This window comes from Onthophagus taurus, chromosome 7 (genome assembly GCF_036711975.1).
Source record: "Onthophagus taurus isolate NC chromosome 7, IU_Otau_3.0, whole genome shotgun sequence".
NCBI classification, from domain to species: Eukaryota; Metazoa; Arthropoda; class Insecta; order Coleoptera; family Scarabaeidae; genus Onthophagus; species Onthophagus taurus.
Window position 1 is genome coordinate 20,969,282 of NC_091972.1, and position 16,242 is coordinate 20,985,523.

General features: G+C 34.1%; 1 protein-coding gene across 6 annotated transcripts in view; it reads right to left on the minus strand.

The window, feature by feature from the left end:
- LOC111424670 (nephrin-like) overlaps positions 1–16,242 on the minus strand; it is a 365,438-nt gene that overhangs the window by 64,277 nt on the left and 284,919 nt on the right. For all 6 annotated transcript variants that reach the window (XM_023058294.2, XM_023058296.2, XM_023058293.2 and 3 more), the window contains one exon: positions 16,016–16,167. In XM_023058294.2, coding sequence (XP_022914062.2) covers positions 16,016–16,167 — 152 coding nt within the window. The remainder of the gene's footprint in view (positions 1–16,015; positions 16,168–16,242) is intronic.

The window sequence follows — 16,242 nt, forward strand, 5'->3', positions numbered from 1 at the left end:
GACCGCTTTGGTTCATTAGCACAGAATTATGTTAGGAAATAATTAGTATTCCATTATAAAATTAAAGTTACTGGTACGTAAGTACACTGTACTTCAAAAACGAAACTCACGTTAGAATGATATACAGTATGTTATCATTGCAAGTATGCAACCAATATCACAGTGTTGGTATTACAATACACGATTTGGGATATTGGTTGCATACTTGCAATGATGACGTCGGGTACGATAATTAATTAACACAGTGTACTTATCTTACCTTAAGATAAGTACACCAAATTTAATAAGAAAACTATATAAAATAAACTGACAATTGCACTCTTACGGCTCTGCGGAACTTAAATATACACGAAAAGATTGTTTTATAAATCAAAAAAATATATTCTATTAAAGAATTAAATATATTTTTGGGAATATCAATACGGTGTGTATGTGCTATATGATAAATATACGTTCTTTTAAGAAATCGATCTGTCAAGTTTCACAGTTTGATTCGTCTTCTGAACGATTGCACTGCCATCTCCTCGACGCTGTTGCTGCCAGTGCATTCCGAGAATCGGCTTCATCCGTCCATCCATTCGGCATTATTCTTCTGTTTCCTGTTGTGCCCGATTTACTCGATAGTGAGGAAGGCACGTTATGCAAACCGAAACGTGACTACCCCTGAATCGAATATCTTTCCGCCGACGATGCGACAACGGATGCAAATATTTTGACTGCAGTTTCGTCCCCGGTCGGGAACGAAGTGAAGTATTTTCAAAGGGAATAATGTATACATAGATAGGTATTGCAGTAAAGTGTAATTTCTAAAAATATAACCACGATATGGATATGTGATTTGATATACGATTACGATATTAAAAGTAAATTGGTATGCGGGCGATCAGTATTTTTCAATTCCCAAGTCAGATCCGTTCCAATATCCGGATCGAAGGCTGTCGCATTGAAAAACACGAATGCCTCAACATCAAACCGGATTAAAATCGACGCTCCATCATTAGTTTCCTGGGAAAATTTATCATCGTTGCGAATGAAAATAAATGCGTTGGCCGCCCGGCACTCCAACAAAAAAATACACTGACTATAGTCCCCTCACAATATTTAATAGTCGGCAAAAATCTGTGGAAAAAATCGGTAGAGATATTATCATCAATCACCGCTTATAATATAGAGTTTATACGATATATTGGACCGTTGCGATAAAAAAATCAAAAAAATTATTAAATTCTAGCTTCAATACATTCAATTTTCCTTTAATGAACCCTTAATAAGCGAAGGGAAATTGATGCACATAGTGAATACATAAAACACTTCCACTAAACACAATTTTGTAAGGCAACACAAACAACCTATCGATAGAACGTTTATGGTGGCGCTATCAAGAAATCATAAGACATCAAAGGCGTGTTGTACAAAGGAAGCTCGAACCGACGGTTTACGTGAGCAGACTCCACCAACTTTCAACGATATATGCTAGAAGCGACGTTCGATAACCGTGTAAACGGCTGATGTTTCTACCGCTACTGCATCAAAACCGCCAGTTGCCAGAAGCTCTACATAATACAATATCTCTTTAAGGCCGGAAGAGGCTTAAGGAAGGTCGCGTCGCAGCTTGTTTAAAATTTTATTCCATTCCTGTGACGTTGGCGCAACGAGACAAGGTGGTGTACGTGACGAAAAGCTTGCCAAAACCCCAAGGATAGGATGCGGTGTATGTATCTGTTAGGATTCAGTGCAGCTGCTAATGGCGCTGCTACCAACCTACAAATTTCCTGTCAAAGATTTATTAGTGCGGCCGTTTTCCGTTTGCGCATTGTGTACGTAACGGCGGGCGTGATATACAAGGGGTTTTGCCTTGATTTATAGTAATATTAACCCTCATAATAACCCACAATACATTTATATAACGCAGCAATCTTAAAAATGTACAAACTTTTAACGATATTTTTCATTTCAAATAACGTTAACCACGCAAATGAACAATTACGATTTTACTAAATAAAAAGTTTTACACCAATAAATAATTTACAAATCGTGATAATGCATTTCACTGGGTACTTTTAAACATAGCAATTATTTTTCTCCATTGTGCCTCCAATTATCATGAAATATTCACAACGCGGCGTAAACCAGGATTTATTCAAAAGCGCGTGCTTTCTCCATTAATGTTGCACGTTATACACAAACGCTATGTTGAAAAGTTCCTCATTTCACATTATCCAAGTTAACATCCTAAAGTAATCCCGATTCATCCGGCGGATTACGTGTACAGTGAAAAACTAATTGCGAACGTGATAAAACGGGGAACATTCATTAAAAAAGCGCATCGCATCAAGCGAATTGTCGGCCGTGAAAAATTGGACATTTTAACGGCATGCAATATTTACACAGACGAAATTGGGCTGCGCCGTCGCGAGATCCATGCGCATGCATTAAACTCGGTAAATTAGCCCGCTTTTCATGTTTCCTTTTCTTCATTTTAAACACCCCGTCTTTGCTGAACCGTGCTAAATTGCGTTTGCGTCGACGCATATTTAAAAAGGCGTTGCTGATGAAGGTTTAAATCATTTTAAATTAATTTTAGTATTAAACAGGTAATATTAATACTTACGTATAAGCCCATTTTGTTTCAATAACGTTAAAAATCGCAATTTCAGCAAATCATATATCATCGATCTTGGTTGTAATATCATTTTTATGCAAGAATAACCGTCATAACGGCTTGGAAACTGCAGCCGTATTGCAAGGCGTCGTTCTTTAGACATGTGCAGAAGTACTCGACAATCGATCCAACTTGGTTGGCATGAATCGAAGATTTTGTAATAATAATGGAATGTAGAGACGGTATTGAATGTGAGTCAAGTAGTTTAAAGGGGCTATTTGAAGACGAATTAATAACGGGGATGTTTGTAAACATTAATTAATCATTTTATACATCTTTTTATGGTGAGATGATTAGAATTTATAACTATCATGTTGAATTTTCAATTATGGATTATATTATCTGCACAAAGCCCTCGATGAAAGGGAGCTGAATGTATGGATAACGCCCTCATTATCACTTGATAGTGTAAGCGGAGTTAGAGTTTCATCGAGTCCCCGTTATTGTAAATTGGGGATTTAATAAGAGAAAAAATTTTTAACAAAAATGTTAAACACTGCATTCCATTTCTAATTTATTACTTTACTGTAAATGGTGATCTAGTGGAATTCTAGTTGAATTCATTAAAAAAATAACATTACCCCCAGATGCTTTATTACATTATAGAACAGAAAGAATTTATTAAAACATTGCAACAAAATAACTATAACACTAAATCAAAAGCTTGTCATTAACAACGAACTGTTGGGCGTCAATTGCTTCTACGATTAATGGGTGCGTTCACAAAGCATGACGCTATACACCGAGTTAACACTAGGTATTCATATAGACGCCAATTCCAATATTATATTTGGTAAATGCTTCGCGACTATAGGGGAAGGACACCTTGGAGACAAAAATTTTTGAATAAACACATTCCGCCGAACTTAAAAAAGAAATCGAACACCTACTCTTCAGAAACAAATAGATGACCTGAGGGGTATTATAGCATCTTAACCCTCCAGTAACCACTAAAGTGGTGTGTACCACAGACGAAGATGAGTTAGCCTTGGAGATTGACTGGATAATAAAACAAGCTAAAAGAAACAAAAAACGTAAAACTGAAACCTCACCATCTAAACTGTCTTCGGAAATTGAAAGCAAACCTGAAAAGCAACCCGTACAATCTGGCGTAAAAAAACAAAACAAAGGTATTACTACCCCCACCAATATTAATTTATAATTTCAAACAATATGATGATATTTATAAATTACTTAAAAGCGTAATTAAAGATGGATTTTTAACACATGCGCTAAATAACGGCACAGTAAAACTGAATTCGGAAGAAAAGTACAGAGAAGCATCAAAGATGCTTACTGAAAAGAATTTGTCCTGGTCAACTTATGAAAATAAGCAAACCAGAAATCTGTGATGTTAATGATATCAAAGATGATCTATTGGAGCGCAAATATAACATTTGTAAAGTAACCCAAATGTTAAAATACGAAACAAAAGAGCCTCTTCCTTTATACATCTTGGATTTTGCACCGTCAGAGGATGTAAAAAGAATACATGAAATAACAAACGTATTAGGAATGCGTGTCAAAATTGAAAGGGAGAAAGCCAAAACAAATGCCCCAGTGCAAAAGGTGTCAAGGTTGGAGCCATACCAAAACTTACTCCCACAAAAATCCGAGATGTGTTAAATGTGCTGGTGAACACTGGACCAGCGAATGCACTAAAGCCAAAGAAATCCCGGCTAAATGTTTCAACTGTCTAGGATGCATTGTGATTAAGGAACTACAAGCCATCAGGAACAAGAAAACAGTAAATTCAAATAAAATAAAGCAGCAAAATACTGCAGAGAAAACTGTAAGTACATTAATCGATAAAAAGGCTGACAGTAAATTAGATGTAATACTACAAAAAATACTTCAATAAGAAGAAACAATAAAAACATTATATGCACGTCTAGATTTCATTGAAAGCAATTTAAACCAAGGAGCGATTCAAAAAAGAAATCAAAATGTCTAAAAAGCAGCAACTAAAAATAATGCAGTGGAATTCCAATGGTCTTCGACAGTATCAAAACACACTACCAATAATACTTAAAAGAAAACAATATTGATATATGTCTTATCTCCGAAACTCACTTTACACGAGAATCATATATAAACATCAACCATTACAATATTTATCATACAATTCACTCGAGTAATGCGGCTCGAGGTGGAAGTGTAATTATTATTAAAAGGAATGTTGACCACTATTTGAACAATACAATTAGTACTGAACAACACCAAACTACAGTGGTAAAAGTTCAAACTGCTAATGACTTAATATCTGTAGGAGCAACGTACATACCACCGAGACATAATCTCAAAAGAGAAGATTCAGGAAATTTTACTACATCTTGACAACAAATTTATACTTTATACTCTTGACTATACTCTTGAGACTTTAACGCAAAACATATGTCTTGGGGTCTTGTGGTTGACAAATACAAAAAGAAGAGAACTGAACCATGCAATAGAGGCCCTAAATTGTGAGGTGCTCTTCACTGGGAAGCCAACTTACTGGCCAACAGATAGAAGTAAAATTCCGGACCTGCTTGATTTTTTTATTACGAAAAATATATTCCTTAACTTCGTAAACATAGAAGAAGAGTTAGGGCTGGACTCTGATCACTCCCCCTATAGCATGTAACAAAGTCACTAACTAATAAACTCACTAATTGGAATCTATTTTAACAAACATTAGATAATAAAATTCATGTTAATGCTTTTATGAAAAAAAACGAAGACATTGACAATGAAGTAGAAAGGTTCTTAAAAAACACACAAAACGCAGCCGGGTCTCAACACCAATTTTAACACCAAAACCTAAATCTAATATTTATCCCAAAATTCATTAGAGACAAAATTGCAGAAAAACGGAAAGCAAGAAAGAAATGGCAAACCAATAGAATTCTTAGTGATAAAACTAAATTAAATAAAATAACAGCCGAATTAAGAGCATTAACAGATAGCCACAAAGATAATAATATTCAAAATTACTTAAAAGATCTTACTGACGATGCCAGTACTGATTATTCTCTGTAGAAGGCAACAAGAGAGCTTAAAGTTTCAAAAATAAATACACCTCCAATTTGAAATAATAATGGAAATTGGGTTAAGAGCAATCAAGAAAAAGTTAATTTGTTTGCTGAACATCTGAAAGAAACTTTTACATCAGACAGTCCAACAACTATGCTAAATACTGTCTCTAGCGTAATTCAAAGTGATCAGCAGAGTAATATGTAAGAATGAAAGAACTGTATTATGAAATACAAAAACAAAATAAAGAAATCAGTAGAAACATCTACCAAAACGGGCGATTACAAAACTATTACACATAATTAATGCTGCTTTTAAACAGAAATACTTCCCAAGCATATGGAAAGGTGCTGAAATAATAATGATACCAAAACCTGGTAAACCCCCCACAGATATATAGGCAGATATATAGACTGCTTAAAAAATTACTATTAAAAAGACTAAAACCTGTCATAGAGCCTGTCTACAATAGACCAAGTGCATAGAATAACGAATATTATTGAAATAACAATGGAAGAAAATAAAGTCTGCTCCGCCGTATTTCTGGATGTTGCACAAGCCTTCGATAAGGTCTGGTTAGATGGTTTAAATTACAAACTAGACCAAATAGTACCATTAACGTATAGTTAACTATTAAAATCGTATCTTTCTGATCGATATTTTAGAGTAAAATACGAAAACGCTTATTCACCACTACATGAAATATGAGCCGGAGATCCTCAAGCAAGTGTGTTTGGCCCAACACTGTACTTACTCCACACATTCAATCTTCCTCAGGTACCAGTACACATAATTGGCAATATGACGCTGGATGCCAAACTCAAAAGGAAAGCTCACGTAAAAAAAAACGTGAGGAACTTGATATCAAATTTAGACACCTATATTGGCATATTGGCAGAAAATCAACGCTATCACTGAGTAACAAGTTGCTAATATACAAGCAAGTATTAAAACCAAAATGGACATACGGAATTCACTGTGGGGTTGTACCTGCAAGACAAATGCAAGTCTGATTCAAAGATTCCAGAACAAAGTACTAAGGTGCATAGTGAATGCACCCTGGTATATAAGAAACACCGACCTCCATCGCGACTTGAAAGTAGCATCTAGTTTAATTTGGTGTTAAAAATAAGTAACTAATTAGTATGTATTTACTAGGTGTTATACAATTGTGCTATGCATAATATACAAAAAAAAACTATTTAAACATACTTTTTGTAATTCGCTACGGTAATGGAAGCTATAACAGTACTCAAACGGATGCTGTAATGAGACTCCTTACAGCATCCGATGCTGTAGTGAAATTTTAGTAATATTTTATGGAACCAGTTTAAGTTGGTGACATTTTCAGAAATTTCTTTAATCTTCCTCTGTTCGCACCACGCCTTAAATTCAGCATACTGTTGTTCGTACCTTTCGTGGAACTTCTCTAGAAGTAGTGTTTTAATAGAATTCTGAACCATTTCTCTTATTTCGAAAGGTGTACAGGATGGTTCAAATTCGATGTCCGAATAGGCTATCTCGGAAACTACAAACTCGATCTCTTTTTTTAAATAAATTCCAATGTCGAAAACCTCAAGCCCTAGAGGCCAAAATTGGAAATATCGTAAAACCAGCAAGTGCAATTATCATGGTTATTATTATAGGTGGAGTATTTGTTAACGTAGTCAAAAAAAATTTTCGGATTTAGATTTTGAGATATTATGACAGTTTTCGTTTTTTCAAATGGAAGCAACCATTGATTATTTGCTTATTAAATTCCTTATTTTTTTCTGATTACAAAAATATAGGGTTTGATTGGTGTATTTCTTATTGATTGTATTTCTATCTAATGACAAACACATGCGTGCCGCCCTACCTAAATACAAGCGAAATCGATTGGGCGGGAAATCCCCTACAGTATTAAACGCTGGGTTATACAAAATTAGGCATTCCCCGTAAAGTAGGTACAAGAAAAGGGTTGCCAGCATTTAAAAATATAAAATCAGTATAATATGAGACTGATTTCTTTAACTTCATTGTTTTCTTTTCTCATAACCTTAGAAAAATTTTAAATTATAGTAACAAATAAATGATTTTGAAGTAGGTAAATAATTTAATAATTTAGAGTTTGATTTTGTACTTTTAAATTGGTTTTTATTTTATATAGAATTTAAGTTTAACTAATTTCGGCCCTTGGCCATCTTTAGAGACTATATCTTTTTCTTTTAAGTTCTTTTAAACTTTAATTTTGTAAATTGGTAATTAATAATCTGATTATCGATTTTGATAGGTGATCTTTTTTAACAAAAGAAAAATAAATAGTCTCTGAAGATTCTATATAAAATAAAAACCAGTTTAAAAGTACAAAATCAAATTCTAAATTACTTACCTACTTCAAAATTGACAACTGGTAGAATGGATTTCAATTATAATTCTTTAAATAAATGATTGGTAAGTTCAAGACCACTACAAGCGTGACGTTATTATCTAATAACAAATAAATTATTTTTTATAGCCCTTTTTTTGTCGAATAGTAATGGCGAATTATTCGACTATTCGCCATAGGGAATTGCGGTTAATCGGTATTCCACTATTCGCTATAACAACTATTTGCGGCATCTCTAATTCTCTGACCAGTGCAATTTACACGTGTAGGCCTGAATTGCCTTGAATCGATGCACCTTTCTGGCCCTTTTCTAGGTTCAAAACGACAGAAGTTTACAGCACGAACTTCAGCTTGAAAAATGGTTATATCCAAGTTAAGAGACAACTTAATGTGGCTATTTGGTCCATTAATGCCCATAACTACTTTGGATCCAACTGTCTTTGAAGCATCATGGTGTACCAGGCAAGGGCTTCTCTTTTGAGTTGAAGCTCATTCTTTGTCCAATCATCCCAGCTTCTAGATATAACCTTATATGGCTGAAGAGAGAAGAATGGTCATAAATACCTTGATAGTTTTCATATCCATATGGATAATATTCACGAAGCTCTCATTGACGCCCAATGAACGCGCAATGTTTGATTATGAATCAATACAAGGCCCAACCAGACAGAGTAATTCAAGGGGAATATTTTGCTAACCGTGAGATAACACAACCCCAATTATGTTTAATTCTGTTTGCTGGGTCTCCAGGTTGATTTACCTAGACATGGAGCAGTTTTTGATTACTAGTGGAATTGAATTTATTTCGAGTTAGAAAAAGGATTACTGCAATCTGGAATCACAGCAGCAATCAACATCTTCACAAAGAATATTGAAATCTTTGCCATAAATCTTTAGTTTCACCACCCGAAGAAGTCTTTTATGTCGTAGACAGAATTACAATGGTTTCGCCAAATTAAACTTCTATTATGCATGGTATTTTTCATTGAATTGCCGGAATTAGTTGGTTAAGTCTAAATGAATAAAATGAGGGAACTAGCATTTTCAAAGCTAAATTGAGGACTATTAAGCAACACCATCGTCTTTATAATTATAAAGTTTGTAGCATAAGATACAAAGTTTATAATTATAAATAACACTTTATAAAGTTAACCACATATTGATGTTCTTCAACGTTTTGAACAAAAAATTTCTTTTAAAGTAGGGTTTGAAATCATCCAATCCATATTAGTTAATGTATTACAAAAAATTATATTAAAAAATTGTAATAGGTGGATTATACGCTGAATTTTAACTAAACTAATCGATGAAATTTATAATATTGTGTTTTACTTCTATTTAGTAACGTACCTGTTATTACAGTCTAATAACAGAAATGTTTTGTGTTATTTTATGCAGTACTTTGAATGGAGAATGTTGTGGAGCTTCGCATTATATTTTCCCACTATCCGCTTAAATATACAAATTCAATATTCTTCTGAATATACAGTGTTGCAATATCCTTTTTATTCCTTTTATACCCATTCGACCCTTTTCAACACGACAATAAATCATTGTTTACCCTGCTAGTCGTAACAGCCCGCATGATTTAACCAACCCGTTTGTCGTCGATAACGTAAAGGATTTTATCCGTATTTAAAACATTTTATCTACGACTGCTTGGATAAGTCATCATTACCGCACTCATTTGAGATGATTTGAGTTATGTAATGAAGTTCATTACCGCACTGGTTTCATTACGTAACGCATTTTTAGCCTAATCAGAACAGCCTTAATTTATTGAAACGAGCAACAATACAAAAGAAAAAGTACTATCTACTTACAGAGAAACAATACTATTTATTATAAATGTTAATTGTTATGTTTTAACATTTCAAAACACTTATTCCAGATGAGTAAACATGCTGTTGAAACTGACAAAATCAAAAATCAAAATTGTCAACAATCATTTCAAAATATTTTTATAAATGTCAAATAGACTTTTTTAAAGAAATTGATTTTTAGTAATTTTTAGCAGTCGTAGATAAAATGCTGTATATCACACGTGGGCTAGAGCATAATTACAGTACTCGTGATTATGTTTTTAGCCCACTTGTAATATAAATAACTATTATATTTGCTAATTGTTTAACAAATTTGTTATATTACAAAAATAGAACTAATACAATATCTTTTCTCAATAGCTATTGTACTTCTCGTACCAACGATTTTCTAGAGCTGTTCTTAAGGCTAAACGACGATAGCCAGGATTCATCCTGTCAGTGTCATTATAAAATGCGCCACTAAACATGCCCACCAAGACAACGCGGAAGTCATTCAGATTTGGCCCAGTAAGATGCAAAACAAAGTGGATCACTGATCCTCACAATCTTTTAAATTTTAATCCCTTGCAATTTAGATTTATATTTGAAATGATGAAATAAGATTGTCAGTGGTGTAATCAAGCACGGGGTGATTATAACTTGGATGTTGATTTGGAAAAACACGTTAAATACTTCGTTGGATCGATACATAAGCTGCTTTCGATTGAGTAAATGATAGCGGAGAAGGTATTGAAAGCTAAGCAAAGCTGGCTTAAAAAGAACTATTTTATCGATGTCTTCGTTACCTAGGGACAGTTACAATGGTCATATATGATATTCCCATATATGGTCAAGTTATAACACCTCTATCTTCAGATCTTTGAGTATTTTAGTATCTAATTGGTTTCTTTTTTTTTGAAACAATTACTACGATTAAAACCACTTCATTTCCGATTATATTAAGAACTAAAGTACTACTATCTAATGAAGTAATCAATTACTAATGTCCCGAGTTGGTAATAAAACTTGGTGTAGATCTTAAGGGAATACGACGACAACTTATATTTATTTTAGCTATAAATGGTACATAATAAAAAATATCAATCAATTTAGCACAACATGAATAAATATAATTAATCCTGAGGAGTAAATTGAAATTTCGTAATTTCCCTAAAAGAATCAATAAACTTGTCTAGACAGCGCCGTGCCCATCAACATTAAACTATACGACATTCACAATAAAACGTGCAATAATAGGTTATCACGATGAATGTATTTTACGGGATAATGTTGACCTATAGCATTCAGTTTACGATCACCTTTACACATTATCTTTGGACGTGAAGTTAACTCAACTGATGCGTAGTAATATTTATGCGAAACGCTATCACTTCGAATAACCTTTAATTTGATGGAGTGTTAAATTTTCGAACGCAAATCTTCCTTATTAGAAAATCAGCCGTTGGGTTCCGGTGATAGGAACCGGGAGCCATGAGCCGTGAAATGGAAGGAATCGCATCCAATATCACTGCGCGGCCTTTTAGTACGCCAAGGAGAAGGAGATTCACGACGAGTGAAGGGTGAATCAAAAGGGAAGAAATTAAATCGGCCTCCGGTTTTTATTTTCAAGTGGCAATATGAGTGTGCAGCGGCAGCCGCCCCGTTTCTTCGCTTCTTAATCGAATCCCGTAATTACTTTGGCGCGGCTCAAAGGGAACGCCTGCAAGGGGAAAATTAATAATTTCCATTCCCGTTCTGTCAGCGAATCGCGCACTCTTCGCTCTATTCTCTTCTATCTGAAAATTACTTCTTTTGCAAAAGATCAATCGTTGGCAATCATAATTTTATGGAGACTTATTCAAAAAGTCGACAGAAAATTACTTGTGCCACGATAGCAACAAAACTTTACTCTTGTCTTTCCACGTACTTTACAAGCTATCTTCGTTGTCTTTAGAGATAACGAAATATTAAATATACTACTAGAAAGCCTAATTTTTTATAATCTAAAACTGGGGTTTGTCTTTTCAATATTGTGATTCACCTCTAAATTTCAAACTTCAAGTCTGTGTGCAGCTTTTATGGAACCGAATTAAAAAAAAGCTTTGTCAATTTGTAAAGAACATACTTTGAGCTATCTTAATTTAATATACATCGGCTTAGGTCAAAAAACAGGCCTAATAAATAATTGCAGGTTTTGGGGAGGAAAATGCTAAAAGTTATATACCACTGCATAGAGCGGAAAATTTCCTTTAAATTCTATATCGTATCGGAGTTTTGACCGTATCATATCAGAAAGTTATGACGCCGTAAACATTTACTAACGGTAATTATACGCGGTTGTTGAAGTTTTTGTGAGGAAAATGCTTGGGTGGAAAATTAAAATAGCATAAGTCTCTAAACAAAACTAGATAATTAAATAAAATGGATAAATCAAGCACCCAAAACATTTTAAATTGATGTAACAACATGCTTTTAATATAAATAATATACAAAATAGTTTTTTTGCCAACCATGTTTTTGAAAAAGCTTTTTGCACTCTATGCAAAGAACAAAAGTAGCCATTCATATTTTCTTACAAATTAGGTATAACAAATGAAACAATGTCAATAGAATATAAGAAAACTTTTATTAATGTTTTGTATCTTCTATATCATCTCCGTCTTCTACAATATTTGTTGTTGGCCATCGCAAGATTTCTTGATAAAATGCGTTATGTCAAGAATGCTAGGCTAAACTTGTGGAATATTTTCTATTTTCTTGGGGTTTATTGGAACACAATTATTTGGATACGCCTTTTCTGTCGGTGGTAATGCAATGACGTGATTCGAATTATTTCTTAATAAACTAAACATGTGATAGATTAAACCATCAATAAACTGATGTGCTATAACAACTCCTCTTTTATTTTGATTGTATTCAAAGGACATGAATGTGGACGGTGTAAATAACTGTTTTTGTTCCTTAGGGACTTTCTTCCCAAACGATTCATCTTTCAAGCAGTTTCTGTTATAATGAAAGGGTCACCACCTAATGAAGTTATAAATCTGATATGTCTGAAAGACGAATACCTTAAAATTTGGGCAAGCATTAGATATAATGGAATAGTACTGATCTGCAATAAAGATGCAATCATGTCTTTTTAGTTTTTTTTAGTGACACCAAACTCCTAGCCGTTTGTTAAAAAAAGTGGCGCCGAACTGGAAAGTAATGCTTAACTTTACGAAAACGTTGGTTGTCTGTTAATGCCATTAAAAATCTTAGGACATTATGGTTTTTGTTCTGTCCAGGGCAGTTATCGGAGAACAAAAATAATTCCTCTATATTTCCTTCCAAAAAATTATCGATGTAGTGCAGCAACATTGAACATATTGCATTACTTCCCTTGTTTGCTACACCTTCATGAAATACATAAAATACAGTTTCATTCGTTTTCAAGTTTTTTACATCGAAACAGTTGACCCAAAGCTGTCGCAAATAAAATATTTCTTGGATTGGGATGTGTGGTAGCCCCAAGTTTTGCATAAAATCAAAAGTAAGTGCTGCAATGTCAACCCTAGTTTCACATAATTTTCGACTTTCTGATATCTTGTTGTGGAACTTCTTGGCTCTCCTTTTGTGTACAGTTAACTCGGCTTCAGCTGCTGTGGACTTTTTATTTTGACAATTAGCTCTTCACATGTAATGCAAGTATCAACTTGAGGTCTATCAAACCGTGGCGAAAAATTGTCCCTTGAAACATGGCTTTTTTCATACAACTTGTTTTTTACTGGGTAAACTGCTGCAGATAAATGTCATGCTCGTCTTTTCTACTAAACCCGTTAATTTTTGTTGAGCAAAAGTTTAAATCTTCTGCTGAAAATGCTCAAAAGCATTGGTTTTGCAATTAAAAAAAAAATTCTTACTAAGTGGAACAAATAATTTTTTTGAATGACTTGCAATCCGGACCTGTTGTACGTGGTAATTTATTTATTTATTTATCTCTTGTGTGTACAGAAACAGGTCGAACCCAATAACATTGTACCACAAACAACCAGTTGTATACAAATAAAACTACAGTTTACAATAATAATAATCAATTAATATTAATGGTATAAAAGTGAATCAAAAGGAAAAAACTAAAACTAAGTCTAGGTGATATAAATATATATCAAATGAACGCTCGAGGCAACACACTAACTGCAGCAAAGAGCAGTTTTTTAAATGCATAGAAAGAATAGTAAAATAGATCTATGTTAACACGATTTGCGGATCTTGCCATTCTCAATCATAGATAAGATATAATATATATATATATACAATGAGCATACTCCGATACCGACACCGACAACAGTTCCATTCCATGACATCGTAGAAGGAATGACATTCGCATGCTTCTTATATTTATTAAAAGCCCAAAACACCTTTGGGTCAGATTGGATATTACTTTCAGCTCTTCCAACATAGTCCATGTAATTGTGATGGATTAGATACTTTGCATGACTCCTTAAAATTGAAAAAGTGATAATATTATGTTTCCTTTCACTTTATCAAATTTTATAACATTTCTCTTATAAATATTAGGATTTTTTTGTCTCTTCTTTCGTGGCTCAGGATTATCACTCTTTATCGCTAGAATTAGACATATTAAACTCGTATTTGAGAAACGTCTCGTACAAAATCTCGTTCTCGATAAACAAACACAAAGGAAATGGCAAAAGTAGCGTGATGCCATATGACCGACTGACAATTCCCCTCCATGCCTGCTCTGTATACAAAAGCGTGCGGAGCAAGAACTACATAAGTCAAAGAATTATGATGTTTTCCAACGAACATAGGATAGTTTGCGATATTTCTGTTAGTTTAAATGGGATTTATATCATTTATATATGGAACGTGTGCCTTCTAATGTAGAGGGGTTTCGTGATAAAAGGTGATTTTCGTAAAAAAGTAACATGTCGTTTTTAAAACGAACGCTTCTTATGTTCTCGGAGTTTTGTCCGTATCCTATTAGAAAGTTATGACGCAGTAAACGTTTACATAAGGTAATTATAATCGGATATTGTAGGTTTTTGTGGACAAATGCTTGTGTAACAATGCGATTTACTAAAGTTATACACCACTGCATAGAGCGGAAAACTTCTGTTAAATTCTATATGATCTCGAAATTTTGTCTGGTCATATAAGAAAGTTTACAAATAATTTACATACAATAATTATAAGTCTTGCAATTTTTGGGGGGAGAATGCTTGTACAACCATACAATCTACTAAAGTTATATACCATTGTATGGAACGGAAAATTTCCTATATGATTGATACCGCTTCAGTTTTTTGTTCCTACCAAATAAAAGAGTTATGTTAAGAAAGGTCAATCTACCGATTCTATGAGTAGGGTTATTTATTAGGCGTGTTTTTTGGCCGAAGCCGATAGATATTGACGGACAAACCCCGGATTTAGATAGCACAAAGTGTGTTCTTGTCGAATTGATAAAGCTTTTTTATATTCGGTTCCATAACGGCTGCACACGGGCTTAAAGTTTGATAATTTTGAGGTGTATTCGGTGTACACGACGATGTTCTTTATTTTTTCTGCTGTTGATATCATGATATTGACAGGACAAAATTTTAGGACAGATTTTAGATGAAGAAAAGATCATGCTTTCTAGTGGCGTATTAAATATTTCGCTATCTCTAAAGACAACGAAGATATAGGCATATATAATAGATGGGAAAACAAGAGTAAAAGTTTGTTCTTTTCAAATTTTAACATGAAATATTATCGCATGATTTCTTGTTAGATTTTATCATGGTAATAACAGGTGTTCAATCATTCATGTCGTTCTCGTTTCATGAATGTATTTGTCCACATTTGAAATGTGCCGTTTGTAATATCGCATTCTTCAGTTATGCGTCAAAAAATTCTTGTTAAAAAAATGCGGTCGATTCGAAGTTTCGCTAAAAATCGTAACGTGTGTTTCGACGCAGCCGTGGTAGCGTCGAAATAAAAATCAAAAAGCGAGTGACAGTGTGAGCGAAAAACAGGGATGTGGCGGGAATACGGGTAACGTCACATGCTGGTTTTATCACGGCACAGATAAGCGCCCCTTCGATATTTCACGTTCACTGGAGGCCTGTCGACGTGCACGACGTTTGAACCGTTAAAAATTTATGAAAATGCCGCAGCACTTACGATTTCCCGCGTATTTTTCATCTGGACGCTGCCTTTCCACCAAGTAATCGTGGGCTTTGGCTTCGCACCAACCACTTCACAACTCAACTCATAGGTACTATCGGCTGATAATGGTTTGTTGACTCCGATCAATTTTACCCATAATGGACGAACTGAAACATAATAAAAATAAATTGTGTTAGTGCGAATTATTTTTGGACAGGATGAGCAAAGCTCGTTTATCGGCA